The 16,593-nt window shown below is 41.0% G+C and overlaps 1 protein-coding gene across 1 annotated transcript in view; it reads right to left on the bottom strand.

Annotated features, from left to right (window-relative positions):
• cep290 (centrosomal protein 290) overlaps nt 1-16,593 on the bottom strand; it is a gene marked incomplete in the record, with an annotated part of 207,938 nt that overhangs the window by 107,386 nt on the left and 83,959 nt on the right. Inside the window, 1 exon segment of the mRNA XM_048256361.1 lies at nt 10,595-10,684. Coding sequence (XP_048112318.1) covers nt 10,595-10,684 — 90 coding nt within the window.

Genomic DNA, 16,593 nt, shown 5'->3' with positions numbered 1-16,593 from the left:
TAAATGCAACAGGCTCATATCGTCCTCGCATTCGCAAAATGAGGACCAGTGTTTTGTCAAATTGCAAATAGCTATTCGTTTTAACTATTTTTTTTATGATCGTAGCCTATACAAAAGCACTTCATACTATCTTAATCTTGGAATATGGGGAGGGAAGTGGCGGCTGCAGTCAGCCAAATATGAATGTAATTCTGGTGCATAAAGCAGATGTAATTGTTTATTGTACAGAAAAATAAAAATGACATGTCAAGCAGTCAATTGACTACATTGCAGTCAAGAAGTAGGGCAAATAAATTTACTAAACCAAACGTGTCATAGTCTAAGCCTCTATTATGTAGCCTGTTAAAAACGCCGCCAGATAGTATTAAATCGGCAACAACATTGTTTTCGCAGAAACCTACCCAAGGTTACAGATTAATTCTGAACAGTTATTACTGGCTCAATTATCACACCACTGTTTTGATTTGGCGAGTTGCGCTAACCCCAACACTGACAATAATGTAGACAGCAAATTTCGATTTTCGTGTAGTCAAGCCTTAAGCCATACCCAAGTAGCCTAAATCGAGGTAATGTTTAATTATGCATGATTTATTTTGTTATTGAATTCGTAGGCTGGGATTACTCTCGGCAACAATTATGTAAGGGACGGCAGGCAGAGCCGATGTACAGTGGCAGAGCCGACGCGACAGTGGCTGAAAGTGGTACTAAAGCTTCACGCAGCTTCACGCCGCGTAATGCGCGAATGAAGTGGTCATTTGAAAGCGATGCCCACTGTATACCAACTTTGACATGAATCGGATCAACCGTCTAGGAGGAGTATGTTAAAATGGATCATGTCCACAACGCACAAAATCTCAATTACCTCACTTCCTGTGGGCGTGGCTAATGGCATGTTAATACAAAAGTTGTTTGTTTTGGGTTACATACACCCACCAAATTTGGTGTGTGTATCTAAAACTATATGCCAACCACAAGTCACAGTGACATAAGGGGGCGCTATGGAGTTCCTGGGCAACGCCCGGTGCCAAGCTTTTATCCTTGTCTATTCACTGTATAACTTGATGTGTGCGCCAAATGTCATGCATTTTCACCCATGGGAAGCACCTCTTTTGGCATCATGATTCATCACATATTTCATCACATATTAGTCTGCACAAAATCCCAAATACCTCACTTCCTGTTGGGCGTGGCTAATGCATTGTACATACGAAAGTCGTTCATCTTGGGGAGATACAGACACCTACCAAATTTTGTGTGTGTAGCTGAAAGTATATGCCCACCACGGATCAGTCATCTAAGGGGTGGGGGCGCGAAGTCTCTGGGCCATACCGGGGCCAAGCTTTTTACCTAGCTGCTTTGTGTGACACCTGATGTGTGTGCCAAATTTTAAGACTTTTCGATTATGTTAACCACCTCAAAAATATTTGCCAACCACGGATCAGTCACCTAAGGGCTAAGCGAGTTCCTGGCCGCGCCGGGTCAAGCTCTTGTACCTAACTGGCGATCGTGACACCTGACGTGTGCCAAATTTCAAGAGTTTTCGACCATGTTAACCACCTCAAAAACAGGAAAGCAAAAAAGTATAATAACAATAATAATACTCGATAATAATAATAATAATAATAATAATCCTTACAAAAACAATAGGGCCTTGCGCCCTTCGGTGCTCGGGCCCTAATAATAATAATAATAATAATAATAATAATAGTGAAAAAAAATAATCCTTACAAAAACAATAGGGCCTTGCGCCCTTCGGTGCTCGGGCCCTAATTATCCCGGAAAGACCCAGAAATATGACTTGAATATAAGTTAGTTAGTTATTAATTGATAAACTTTTAAAATACTTTGAGCACTGATGCAGTCAGCATAGGCCTCTTACGTTGTTTGCAGGTAGGCCTACATTTCATTCCGTTTTCGATGGCAAACGCAAAACAGCGGCAAAACAACCACCAGTGGACAAAAACAGTATGACATGTGTACTGTTAAGACTCACCATAGAGAATGAATGGGGGAAATTACGGAGGTTATAGTTTGACGATGTCGTACTCCCGTGCGGGCCAGATACTATATACCGCGGACCACGGACATGTTTTGGGGGGCCACTCAAAATGAGGTGGCGGGTAGGGCTGGGATGGTATGGATGTTTGCTTACCCCCCAAATAAAAAAAAATAAATAAATAAATAAAATAATAAAAAATGGATTATGAATTTTGTGCTGCCATCAGCCATCACAGCCAATTAAACTTTAGACAGCCGCATCAACTTCAAAGACCAGTGGACCAAATGCTTCAGACATGAAAGAAGTTTATCAACAAGGATATCACGATTTTAGAACTGTTACACTCATGACGCTTATGCTAATGTTACAACTGTAGGCTACCGCACGTTTTAATGGCTGCGTCAGGTTGTAACAAAGCTAGCCTAGACCTACGTGTCGCTGTTAAGTTAAATTCTTAACAAACTAGAACATATTTTTTAATTCTTTCATGAACTAAACATGTATGACTCCTTTCTGGCCAAATTTCACAGCTTTCACGTTTAACAGCATTATGTAAATCGAGTTTGAACGGAGAGAATAGAAAAGTGTTATGATTGTGCCACTTCTCCCCTACTCTCACATAGTAAACAAGTGGAATGTTAGAACATTGCACTCCCCAACACAAACCCGAAAGGTCGGGTTTGCTTCATCTTTTGATGATAAGTTTTGAAAATAGAGGGTTAGCCTACTTAATATAACTGTGGTTTTCTGAGTATCAATGTCATAAGATGGTTCATCACATTACACATCATGACATTACATAGGCCTACTACATGCACACATGTGCAGGCCAATTATAGGGGGATTCGACTTCATGTAGGCTAGCCCCTGCAGACGTCTAAGCTGACTGCATAACGTGATTATCTCTGAGACTCTGCTACGTTTTAAACCCGGAATTGTGCATATGTCATGGTTGAAAACGTCGAAGTCGAATCCCCTAAATTTTTCACTGATTTTTTTTTTTCGGTTATGACGGTGACGAGCTCAGAACCACGGTAGGGGTCACGTGACCACGGTATTGCGGTAACCTTCCCAGCCCTAGTGCCGGGCCGTATTCGGCCCGCGGGCCGTAGTTTGGGGACCACTGCACTTGGTACTTAATGCTTCTTTGCACTTCTGGTTGGATGTCAACTGCATTTCATTGGCTCTGTACCTGTACTCTGCTAAATGACAATAAAGTTGAATCTAATCTAATCTAATGTGTGACAGGATATTTCACAAAACTGACTGTCATGACACCATTATGACAGTGTAACGAACACATTCTTTGACCTAAACTAAAGTGATACCATCTTGCTTTGTCATTAAGACATCATGAAGGATAAGACTGGATGTCAGGACACCATTTTGATGTCATTAAGATACCATGAAGGATAAGACATGCCATCGATGAGGCTCTGGGAGACTGCTTCGAGTGCAATGACTTGAGTGTGTTACAGAATGGAGAGGATTTAGAGGTCACACAGTGCACAACTGACTACCTGAACTTCTGTATGGACATTGTTGTTCCCACCAGAACTGTACGCTGCTTTCACAACAACAAGCCTTGGATAACCAGCAATGTCAAGACCCTTCTTAATAGGAAAAAGATGGCGTTCAGAGAGGGGGACATGGCAGAGCTGAGGCATGTGCAAGGGGAACTCAAAGTCAAGCTGAAGGAGGCTAAGGAGGACTACAGAAGGAAGGTGGAACAGAAGTTGCAGGAAAACAAAAAGAAGGCGGCATGGGACGGCATGAAGATTATCACTGGCCTGAAGAAGAGCAGCAGCTCTGTGGAGGGGGACCTGGACAGGGCGATCCAGTTGAACAACTTCTACAACAGGTTTGACTGCCCTGCTCCAGCTCCAATGGCGGTGGTCTGTCCACCACCCCCAGCTGACTCAGACACGGCTCTTGTTTGCGTGCCTGCCCTACCCCCACCTCCCAGCCTCCTAGTCTCTCCAGCTCTGCATCCCGGTGACACCCAACGACCTAAGCCACCATCACCTCACGCCCTGTCCCCGCCTGACGCCTCCTTGTCTGTGCCTGTTGAGGTGTCCACGACTCTGGCAGCCTTGACAGGGACATCAAGGAGGTGGTCATCCCCCAGCCCCCCCCCTCAATACCAGTGCAACACTCACCTCCATCATCACAGGCTATCGTACCCCCACCATATTGCGATCACAGGATATTGCACCCCTCCCCCACATGGCGATCACGAACAATGAGGTGACAACGACCTCAGTCAACAGCCATCAGACACACAGATCCCAGATGCACCCCTCCCCCTTCCCTCCCCTTACACCCCCCATCATCACAACAGATCAAGTGAGAGCTCAACTAAACAAACTGAACATCAATAAGGCAGCGGGGCCTGACAGACTGTGTCCAAGGCTACTCAAGGCCTGTGCTGCTGAACTGGGGGAGCCACTGAAGCACATCTTCAATTTGAGTCTACGCCTTGGACAAGTTCCAACACTGTGGAAGACATCATGTCTCACCCCTGCCCCTAAGAAGCCACACCCTAGTGAGCTTAATGATTACAGACCTGTCGCTCTTACATCACATGTGATGAAAACAATGGAGCGACTGGTCTTAGGTATGCTCAGACCCCAGGTACGCCATGCACTAGACCCGTTACAGTTTGCATACCAGGAGAAAGTGGGCCGTGGACGATGCCATCACTTATCTTCTACACAGGACACATTCTCACCTAGACAAGGGGAACAGTGCTGTGAGAATCATGTTCTTTGATTTCTCAAGTGCTTTTAACACCATCCAACCCCTCAGACTGGGAGACAAGCTATTGCAGATGGGTGTGGACGCTCACCTGGTAACCTGGATTACAAATTACCTGACCGAGCGACCACAGTTCGTCAGACTGAAGAACTGTCTCTCTGACACTGTGATCAGCAGTACCGGAGCGTCACAGGGAACTGTGCTCTTTCCAGTCCTGTTCACCCTGTACACATCTGACTTCTGCTACAACACTGCAAATGTGGGGTGTATCAGGAACGGGCAGGAGGAGTACAGGAGCCTGGTGAAGGACTTTGTGCAATGGTGCAAACTCAATCATCTTCAACTCAACACTTCAAAGACCAAGGAGATAGTGGTGGATTTCCGCAGGTCTAAGCCCACTCTGCTACCAGTCCCCAATGTGGAGGTGGTAAGCACCTACAAGTATCTGGGTCTCCACCTGGACAATAAACTGGACTGGTCAGCCAATACTGAAGAACTCTACAAGAAAGGGCAGAGCAGGCTGTACTTCCTGAAGAGGCTGCGGTCCTTTAATGTGTGCAGCAAGCTCCTCAGGATGTTCTACTAGTCTGTTGCCTCTTCTATATAGTGGTATGCTGGGGAGGAAGCACAAACAAGAAGGATGCGGCCAATTGACAGGCTGGAAAGGAAAGCTGGCTCTGTAGTGGGAGCTGAACTGGAGTGCATTACTTCAATATCTGACAAAAGGACCCTGAACAAACTGATCAACATCTTGGACAATGAGTGTTACCCACTCCACAGCACTATTGTTAAGCAGAAGAGCCTGATCAGCTGGAGACTTCGCTCACTGCCTTGCACAACAGACAGACTGAGGTAGTCATTTGTCCCCAGGGCCATTGAACTGTTCAATGCTTCACTTAAGGAAAGAGGAGAGATAGACTTCTCTACATAGTCTGTCTGCCTCTTCACCCCCTCCATGTTTGGATACTGTCTGTCCACTAGCCACTTTTTACCATTGTCTTTCTGCCTCACTGTTTGCGTGCTATATTAGCACATTAGCACATATGCATAACCCCTCCCTCCATGCCACAGCCGAACTGTGGCCACACTTATACCTGTTCTTAAAGTAGTTATTCATATAGATATATAGACTTTATTCTTGCACTGTTGCACTGTTGGACTTACTCATTTGCACTATCAGCATGACACTCACTCACACAGAGCACCTTACCCTTACCTTACTATGCACAGAGAATCACAGGCTCAGTCCCTGGCTCAGTCATTGCAAGCGCCTCTTGATTGATTAATCAGCACTATGTGGATACTGTTTTTAGAATTGATTTAGATTAAGTGTTAGTTAGTATAATTTGTATTTTACTATATTTAGGGCCAATCTCAATTCTCTATTTTACCCCTTCCCCTTCCCCCTTCCCCTTAGTTTTGCGCGTGCACGTGAGACGAAGGGCTATCTCAATTCTCATTTCGATCGAGGGGTAGGGATAAGGGCAAGGGGTAGATACCCCTTTAAACCAAGTAAGATGGGGTAAGAGAAATACCCAACATACACCGCTCACACCGGAAAAATAGCACACCGAGAGATTCACTGACATGAAGTGTTGGCATTAATAATGATTATAAAATTAAAATGGTAATTGTTTTATGTTGCATTCAATCTTGTGACCATATATTGAAGGTCCTGTTCTTCACAAGGAAGTTTTCAAAAAATCGCTGTTTTGTGAATGTTAACAGCACATCATTATTTGCGCGAATGTCTCGCATTTTACATATTTCCATGTCTACCCCGCGAATTGGCAGCATACCATGTCAGAAATGTAAAGTCCAACAGCAGCTAAATTCGCTGAACTTTTTTACCGCTCGTCTGATATGAATGCTGCATAGGCCTGCTGCCGACTCCTCGCATAGGCAGGTAGCGATTGCTTCTGATGTCAAGTAACGATGTTTACATAGCAAACTGCATGTTTATTTTGTCCCCCATCCCTGTTTCATTCACCCGGACCAAGGTAGGCTGCGAACGAACATAGGCACGCTCAGCTGTTGTTGAAATAATTCCTGAACGGTTTTATTCTGAGCTGAAAATGCAATTATAGCCTATTTGACAGACGACAGGTTGCTAGTGACAAAATATTAGCTTTCAGTGTGGTGCGATCTCTGTAAATTACGCGTTAATTCAAGTGTTTCAATCATCCAGCTCTCCCTTATGGTTGGCTAGTGGTATCTCATTTCCAAGGGGAATATTCTTCACCCCTATGTCTTGCCACTCGGTTTCGAGGGACAAGGGCTAGGGGTAAGATGAAGGGATAGGGGAAAGGGAAGGGGTAAAACAGAGAATTGAGATTGGCCCTTAGTATATTCTTTATCTTCTACTGTCCTTATTGCTTAGTTGTGTTTTTATATTATATACTTTTAATTACTTTTTCTGCTGTTAGTGAATGTGTGTGTTGTCTGTATGCTACGGAGACCTTGAATTTCCCCTGGGGATCAATAGTATCTATCTATCTATCTATCTATCTATCTATCTATCTATCGCACACCAAATTACCTTCCTAACACATTATCATGGGATTTAAAAATCGTTGGCTTGTTTTGTAACACGATGACCCAAGATCAACACTCACACTCAGTAATTAAACATTTTATTCCCAAGGCTTTCCCTTGAAAAAACATTGAACAGAAACAGTTTAGAAATTAAGTAGGTAATGAATTCAAAAAGGTGCTGAAAAGATGCTAATCAAAAAGGTTGTTTTTATCAAAGTTAGCTTATAAGTGATGGGCAGGAGGTTTCCTGCCTTTTTCTTGGGTTCATGTGTCATGACAGTGTCATGTGTTCATGACCAGTGTTGGGCAAGTTACTTCACAATCGTAATTACTTATTACTTAAAGTAATTTGTTAAATTCATAATGGTGTCATGACATCCAGTCTTATCCTTCATTATATCTTAATGACAAAGCAAGATGGTATCACTTTACTTTAGGTCTAAGAATGTATTCATTACACTGTCATATTGATGTCATGAAAGCTATTGTTATCCTTTATGATATCTTAAGGTGAGACAGTACAGGTGAATAGGGTACATTTTTTAAATAATAGACATCACCATGAAACTTCATCAGTTGATTACTTACAAACCTATGAAAAAAATGTTTAATTATGCAAATTAGGCATTATCTCATTAAATAAGCACGGTAACTAATACCCTTATAAGACTTTTCTTACCTATTTGTAGTATATTTTGCAGCCCCCCAATCTAAAGCGAGGACCATGTAGCCTATAGTTCCACAAGCCCAACCTTTTATCTCTATACTGTATCTAGCTTGGTTTAGCTGTGAGAAATGCACCTTTAAAAAGTGCTGCAGTGAGCAGGAATCGAACCCCGGACTGGAAAATGACAAAAACTCAATTTGAGAAAACAACCTTGGAACACAGCCAATGAGATTCGGTTCTCAGCCTAGACTCGACTTTGAACTTTCGCGATTGATTGCGGATACAAAGGAAGTGTCCATATTTGGATTGCACAACGTCATGCAGGAAAAACAGAGCCTTCCAACGGTACTACACATGATATGTTTCGTATCACGGTCGCGGTAGAGCATGAAACGTTAGAAGGCTAACTTTTGGTGAATTTAAAAGAAATATACAGACGCGGGTAGACAAAATGTAATGACATAAACACCTAAGTGTGTTTATGTGTAAGTATGTGTAAGTTTATGTGTAAGTAGTGTGAAAGAATACATGCTAAGGTAGCAAATTAGCCCAAAATCTCGAAATTGACCAGTGCATGAAAAAAACTATGTTTTCACCTGCCGTGTCTCACCTTAATGACAAATCAAAATGGTACCACTTTACTTTAGGTCAAAGAATTTATTCGTTACCCTGTCATAATGGTGTCATGACAGTCAGTTTTGTGAAATATCCTGTCACACATCTATCTGATCAAGTGCTAGAATTGGTCTCTAACCTTGCACATCTAATTATAATAAATGTTGTCAAAATGTCATGAATACAAAAAGAGGTGGATTTTTTGTTTATGTCAAGCTGTCATGACAAAGACATCCTCTGGTAATGTTGTGTTTAATTCCAAGTTGTCTTAATAAGGACATTCCAAACTAACAAATTTAATGTCAAGTTATCATGACAAAGACAACCTCTGGTAATGTCATTCTGGTTAATGCCAAGTTGTCATTCCAAAGATATCCCAAACATATTTAATGTCAGCTTGGTAATGTCACATTGATTAATGTCAAGTTGTCATAATCAAGACAACCCAAGCAATGTCAACTTGTCATAACAAAAACAGAATGACACTTAATGACAGAGATCATAATTGTTTATTACATCTTTCTAACGTTTATGACACTTTTATGTCAGTATCATGTCATAGTTATAACAGTGTCATATCACTCTTATGTCGACGGTGTCCAGTAAAGTGAACAAAACTGCAATATACAGCTCTCGAAAAGATTAAATAATAATAATAATTAAGAGACCACTGCACATTTATCTGATGTCATCCTACAGTTGCAGTACAGAGTGACATTCGAATGAGTTGACGGTCATATTCAAATGTGCAGTGGTCTCTTTTTAGATATGACTCATTCAACTCGTTTGAATATCACTCAGCAATTGTAGGATAACATCAGAAAATGTCACTTTCACAAAATAAGCCCTTAGCAACAAGGGGTACGAGTCCCAGGCAATATCTCATCTGCAGGATAAATATCCTATGGATTTTAATTCAGTCATTCGAACATTATTGGGGTTTTTTTCAGGCTATGCTTTCGACTGTTACCCCTTGTCAGTCAATAGTGAAAGTAAATAACTGTAGAACTGTGTATCGTTGCCTATGAGATTAGCCTGGGTGCCAGCCGAACTTAGTCCCGCCCACAACATTTGAGGTCAGGAAGTTTGGTCTGGCATTGCTCCGTTATCGAGCAACTATGCACCAGAGCTGGGCGGACCAAACAAATCGGGCTTTACGATGATGGACAGGTGAGCAACAGTGCCTCGATCACGTCATCTGAGCACGCTTAGGTTGATTATGTTTGCAACAAAAACGCTGTGGCTAGAATGAGACAGATGACTTCTAAGACTCCGTATGGAAAATGCATATTATTTCAATGAGGTTTTATCACTGAAAACGATTATTTAAACTTTGGCTAAAGTTGAGATGTGGGAAAACTCATGGTTTCACTTTCATCAAGGGAAAACGGCGTGTTGCATTGTGACCTGTTGTTCCCTCGTTCGTTTGAAATCTCTGATTGACCACCTGTTTGAGGGATTTGCGACAGCCTTTCCCAGCTGTTTTTAAAAACAGAGGGGATATTAGGCTATCAGTTCCTTCCTTATAGCCCACCCTACTACGTATCTCTTAGATTTCGCTAATGAGTGTTGTAGGAGATATTGACGGCGCAATAACTTTTACAAAAGACCAGGAAACAATGTTAAGGCATTTGTGGAGAAGAAGGGTGGTTTGTGTGTTCTTCCTACACCTCACGGTAAGCTATTTCGTTGCTTTTTACTTTGCCTATGAGTTCAAATAATAGGCAAGTGCAGACGCATGCAGGCTATACTTTGCTAGTCACACAGTAAAGCAAGTAAAGCAAGGTTTAGTGGAATCCTGGTGTTACATACACAGTCTCGCATGCAAGCAGATTCCTTCAGATGCGCTAACTGTCAAAATACCAACACGCTGTTTGATGTTGCGCTCCTCTTAAAAGTAATGACTGATGTCACTCTCATTGGTTTAAAGGATGTTATACCCAAAACACATATATAAACCATCCACTAAAGCCCTAAATGTACAATGAATATCAAAATGTATGTAAAATGGAAAAAAGCACCTTCCACTCCTCCACTTTAGCACTGACTGCAGCCATGACTGGGTCGTCTTCCTCAGCCCTCCTCTGAATTTGGTCCATTAGCTCTCTCACCTACCAAAACAAATGAGTAATTCAGATAAATGATTTTAAAAATGTACCTATCAACATGCTTTAATGAGGTCAGTACAAGTCAAATACATTAAGGCGTAATTCCATTTCTATTTTTTACCCCTCCCCCCTTGAAATTAAGTTACAAGGGATGTTCCTCTATGAAATAGGCCAACCTTTCAAGAACCCCATACATAGCCTCATTACACAAACGCTTACATAGTTGGCGAGACAAGCGAGGCAATGGGAAAGATTGGAAATATTTTTGTGGGCGGAGGATGAACGAAAAAATTGGTTGGTAATGGAGGTGTTGTATAAAACCAATATAACACTGATGGTCATGGTTTTGGTAAAGGACATTACCATGGCTTCGTGCCTATTGCCGAATTACAGATATCTTTGACCAACACCACTCCCACGTGCAGTGCCCGTTCAAACATGCTATTCCTGTAGAAAACCCCTAGTCCAATTACATGCCCGCAGGTAGGCCTGCTTTAAAAATAGGATGATCGGGGAAAATATCATTCAGCTAAGTATTCAACAATGAATACTGAGTATTATATTATAATACAATATAATAAATGTGCAGTGAGCAAAATTTAAGCATGGCTGCATGTGACATTTACAAATCAAAATGACAGAAGCCTAACAGCTGTTTTGAGTTAAGGCTATATGTTTAGCCTATTGAATACACTTGATGATAGAGAAGGAAATTATTTTGTGGAATGATGCATCTGAAATTTGCAACAATATGACTCAAAAACAATCTCTGGTAGCCTATAAGGCCTTGTTCACATTACCATTTTTACCATATCCAGATTATATCTAGCTTTGTTTGGCAGTCAGGATGGTGAAAAACGACATGAGATGAGAGGTTTCGAATGTGATTCTAATCAGATTTTTTCAGATCCGTTTCAATCGGAATGTCTCAGTTTCTTGAATACGGACGTGAGACGTACGTGTCTTGACTTTATTTTTGAGGCAAATAAATGTCACTCGACAGCCACCAGCCTTTGAGAAGACGTGAAATATCCACTGGGATTTCATTTCTTACTATTACACCTGGCACGCAATCCGTCTTATGTGACTAAGCTGCTGCCTAGAAGGTAAAACATGTCTACATGCAATGCTATTAATGCCACTTCGAAAGTTGGTTTAGATCCAGTGAAACTGCAGTCATGGAAACGTAACGTCACACTTCAGTACTCTATCTGGACAGGCAGATTGGATCTGATCACTTGCAATATTTAATATAGACGATTTTCTATGCACACATGCTTGGAACTACATTCTCATTCTGGTAAAGCACTGCTACTGGAGCTTTGTGCAAATCACTTTGTGCAATCACCCAAAAAGCAGTAATTTTCCTGAGTGAGAACATAGTTCGAAGTTTGTATAGGAAATCGCCTATTTGTAGCCTAGTCAGGGCTGTACGGTGCGACATATATGTCGCACATGCTACAAAAAAAATAGTTTGTGCGATGGATGATTTACCAACGTAGCACTGGTGCGATAGTTTTGCTGATGGCAATACAATGCATGTGTGTGAGACTGACAGGGAGGCTACAGCAATTACCTTCTACTGTGATCAGTGCAGCTGGCTACACCAGATGTGATAGCGGCGCATAGGCTACGTTAAAAAAAAGACCCGTCTTCTGTTTTTGCGCGTTGCGAACGTTGCGCTTCAGTTAGGCTACGCGTCCGGTGTAGGCTCCCTGTGAAACACTTGTTTGTTTGTTTGAAGTGCGTATGTATAGGCTGCTTCTGTGAGAGGGGAATTGATGTACAGTAGGCTACTTTGATTTCAACTTGGTAGTTGCAGTCTACGATTAAAAAGCATGTCTACTTGTTTGTAGGCCTAGTATCCAAACAATCCAACTCCAAATCAAACAATACCTTGCAAATTGTCCTCGCGAATCGGAGAAGCCTAAAGCGAAAGTATCTTCCGACCGGGCTGAGGTGAATTCAGATTAGGCAAGCAGAAGTAGAAGTTTGTGGTAATCGCCTTGTTGCTTTGCACTTTTAGTTCAGTTTAAAACGAACAACTTAGTATCCAAACAATACCATTCAGATCTAAAACTTCGAAGAAAAAAGTCCACCGGGATGTTCGCTTATATCTGTCAATATGAGCCCACTTCATGCTTTATGCGTAACATAGTCAAGTCCACTGTCATGTTACTGACTGTCTGCACATTTAAGTCAGTAGCCTAAATTCATTTTAATTCAGATTTAATTCAATCTAATTTCATGCTCAGTCAGAATGTGTATTATTCGCATGTCAGCTGTGTAGGTGAAAACAACTATTTAATGTGCAAACTGTTCTCGGCCATTTAAGGATGCATTTAAAGTGGCATTTAAAGCGACATCATGAGATGGTGGATTGTCCTAATAGAGATTGTCAGTATGTTCAAATGTGTATTCGTCCTTCAATTCACAGATTCAGAAGTTGATGCAAACAACATTGGCATTGAGAAGGAAGGAGATCATATCAGACGTCCTTCCCCGCAGACATAGCCTATTGGTTCGGTGGTGGCCTGCAATCATGTTGGAATCCCAGGTAAGCATTTCTTTTGTACAAATACTTGGAATAGATTCATTTCATGTGTGGTTCTGACCAAATGTGTTTTAAATTTTTACACTTACCCCCCTATTTTGAGTTTTTGCTCGAAATTGCACACCGCCTACTAACAATGGCCCTGTTTCCACATACTTTGACTTATATTCAAGTGCTTGAAAGCAGAGGTCTTGTAGATTACAACTCCTCCATGGACTTAAGATAAAAAAGAATGCTTTGGTTTCAGAAGCTGTACTATCAAAGAAAGGTAATCCTATTGAATTGCATTTTGTAGTTATTAACTGGCGGACTCCATGTTTTCTCATGCAGGGATCCTCAGATGTAAAAAAAATCCGACGTGCTGTGGCGCTCGTGGCCTTCCTTTCTACCTCCATGAGGATGATGCCACTTTTCTAAAGACATGGGATGTAAGTAAGTATGTTTTCTATTGACATGACAGTTAAAGCGTAACTGTGGCATTAAAAGCGACCCACGGCCTGTTGTTTCGAGGTCAACGATGCTATTAGAATGAAAACAATAAGAAAATTGAGTACAACATAAAAGCAAATACTGGTCCAGCAGCTTAAATGGGCGGGTTCAGGATTTTGGACATAGGACCTAATTTCCAAGTTAGCAAGTGTGATATTTATCAGTGGAGACCTTTTTAACATCGTTTCATCCAGTCCTCGCCTATTCAGGCGTTATATTTATTTGCCTCGGTGTACTATGGAGTGGGTAAGACTGTTTTTAGTGGCAGGCTTACACATACTGTTGACTCGCGCAAGCCTAGCACCTGCGAACTCTGCAACTAGAAGGACTGGATGAAACGTGTTGAAAACGGTCTCCAACTTGTGTTTTTTATCTTGGATCTTGGCACAAGGGATTATAACACCTAATTCTGTGTATTAATGTAATATCACACTTGGTAACTTGGAAATGAACTATGTCCAAAATCCTGAACCACCCCTTTAAACTAACCTAACAAGGCATTTGAACTGAACTGAAACTAAAGCCAAATTCCCTGGTAGGTTATCAATAGCTGCTGGGCCACTACTCAGTCTATGTTGCACCAATTTTTAAAATTCTTTTAATTTTATTCTTACGAACAGCCGTGACCTCGAACAACAGGGCTATGTGACAAATAACGCTGGAGTTACATTTCAAGCTTTTGTTTTTCTGTTTGTTTTTTCACCAAGAAACTCCAGGGAAGTTACTTAGTATTATTTCAAGTAATTATTTCAATAATGCAACTGCCCTGGAAAGGTTTGAAGATAAAATGTTAAACTTAATATGACATGTGATGCCTATTAGACATTCAATTAACACACAATTGTTCTTTGTTCATTTCTTCAGGTCTCTCAATCGGAGTTCCCAGATATTGAGGACCTCTGCCCAAAGAAGACTCCTGTTGTTTTGGATTGAAATGATTGTTGAATTTCCTAGCATTGGTCAGGCATTTGTCATAAAGTATCTATCTATCTATCTATCTATCTATCTATCTAGTCTTTATGCCCTTGATCTAAACTGTGTTTATTTGAATTTAGCCTCCACTACAGCCCTGTTCTGAACTCCAACCTGTATTTGTTTCCATGGTTTACATGAAAATAAAAGATTAAGAAGAATTTCACTGGCCTTTGTCAACCTTTTTAATAATTTTCTTTCAAGTCCTTAGTTGAAACTAATCAAAACGGACAAGTTTGTTCAACTTTCTGGAAATTAAAACTTTTAAGTTTTAAATTTAATTTAAAGAATTGGTTGAAGCAAAATGAAATATTTCAGGCTGACATCAATAAATCCAATTAAGCTATCTAAGCTTAATTTTATTAATTACCGTGAACTCATGTAGTTGATGTTTCTTTAACTTAAAAAAACCTTGTTGAACACACTCAAAATTTGCTAGTGAAGACTAATTAAAAAAGGTAAGTTTCTTTGACTTAGCAAAACCGAGTTACTATTACTTAAATTTTTTTGTGTAATCGGTTTCACAAATTTTTTTGAGTTCAATTAACTTGTCGGGTTTTACAGTGAGTAGTGCTTAATAACATATGCAAGAACATGATCGGTTCGGAAAAAAACCTTCACGACACTTTAATTACGACTGCGTTAGCCACAGACCTTCAGCTATATTCAGTAGGCTACCTACTGTAGCCTATGTGTATGGAACAGTCTAGGGATGCATTTTATGGGTGCACTGTTTGACATGTCAGTTAGCCAATAAGGTTGAATGTAGGCCTACTCTAATCTAAAAACTTAGTGCTACAAAACGTTTAACCTCTGTAGCACCAGTGCTACTTGCAAAAAAAGTTAACGTACAGCCCTAGCCTACATGTTGTAACTATACAAGTCACAACATGTAAACTAGAATGTAATGCCAAAGGAATTACAATAGTGGATGGAACGCTGCTAAAGTTGGTGGGGAAATTCCTGGAAAAAAAACATTAAATCACTTAATCTTTGAGTTCATACAAACCCTCGTACCAAAAGACCTTGTGTGTCAAGGCGTTCTTGAGATATAACACTCAAGGTGTTTTTCACCTTGACATATGACCTCCAACATCAATTCACTTCATCTTTGAATCCATACAAATACTCATACCAAATTTCAGGCATGTATGTCAAGGCATTCTTGAGATATCGCACTCAGAGTGTTCATTGACTTGACCTTTGACCTCCAACATCAACTCACTTCATCTTTGAGTTCATACAAACACTTGTACCAAATTTGAAGCACATGCGTCAAACCGTTCTGGAGATATAATGCGCAAAGCATGAGATATGGCTGTGACTTATTTTGACACACGGGAAACACTTAAACAGGATGTGTAGTTTTAGGGAGCACCAGATTGTATGCATTAGAAGCTGAGACAGTTGATTTCACAGGTGACACCTGTGTCAGTGTTCTAATTAGCCCGGGAACTACTCTGGGAGCTTAAAGGTGCGATTTGTAGGATTGTTACCAAACGTTCTGTTGGCCAAAATCAAAACACTGGTGAACGTTCTCAAGACTACCAGACGCGAGCCTCTTCTGGGTTGCCAGATGTAATGAAGACTTAGCTAACGTTAGTTGACCTGCAGCTGCTTTAACGTTTCTCCAACCATGACCCAGCTACACATTACGGAAACAGTGAAAACAAAAAATACCTCTCTAATCAACGTAACATATGTAGCTAAAGTTAGCGATGCAGATGAAGTTTAGCATAGGCTACCTGTTGTGGAGAAATATGGCCAGCTCTGCGTCAAACTTGATATTCATCGTTTGACGAAGACGTCACCATCTCAGGAAGCTCCTCCGATGTCCACTTAATTTGTTTCTTGTTTTAATTTGGGAAATTTGCCTGCCTCTTATATGCGTTCATGA

Source organism: Alosa alosa, chromosome 11, assembly GCF_017589495.1.
Source record: "Alosa alosa isolate M-15738 ecotype Scorff River chromosome 11, AALO_Geno_1.1, whole genome shotgun sequence".
NCBI lineage: Eukaryota > Metazoa > Chordata > Actinopteri > Clupeiformes > Clupeidae > Alosa > Alosa alosa.
This window is presented reverse-complemented; position numbering and strand designations above follow the sequence as displayed.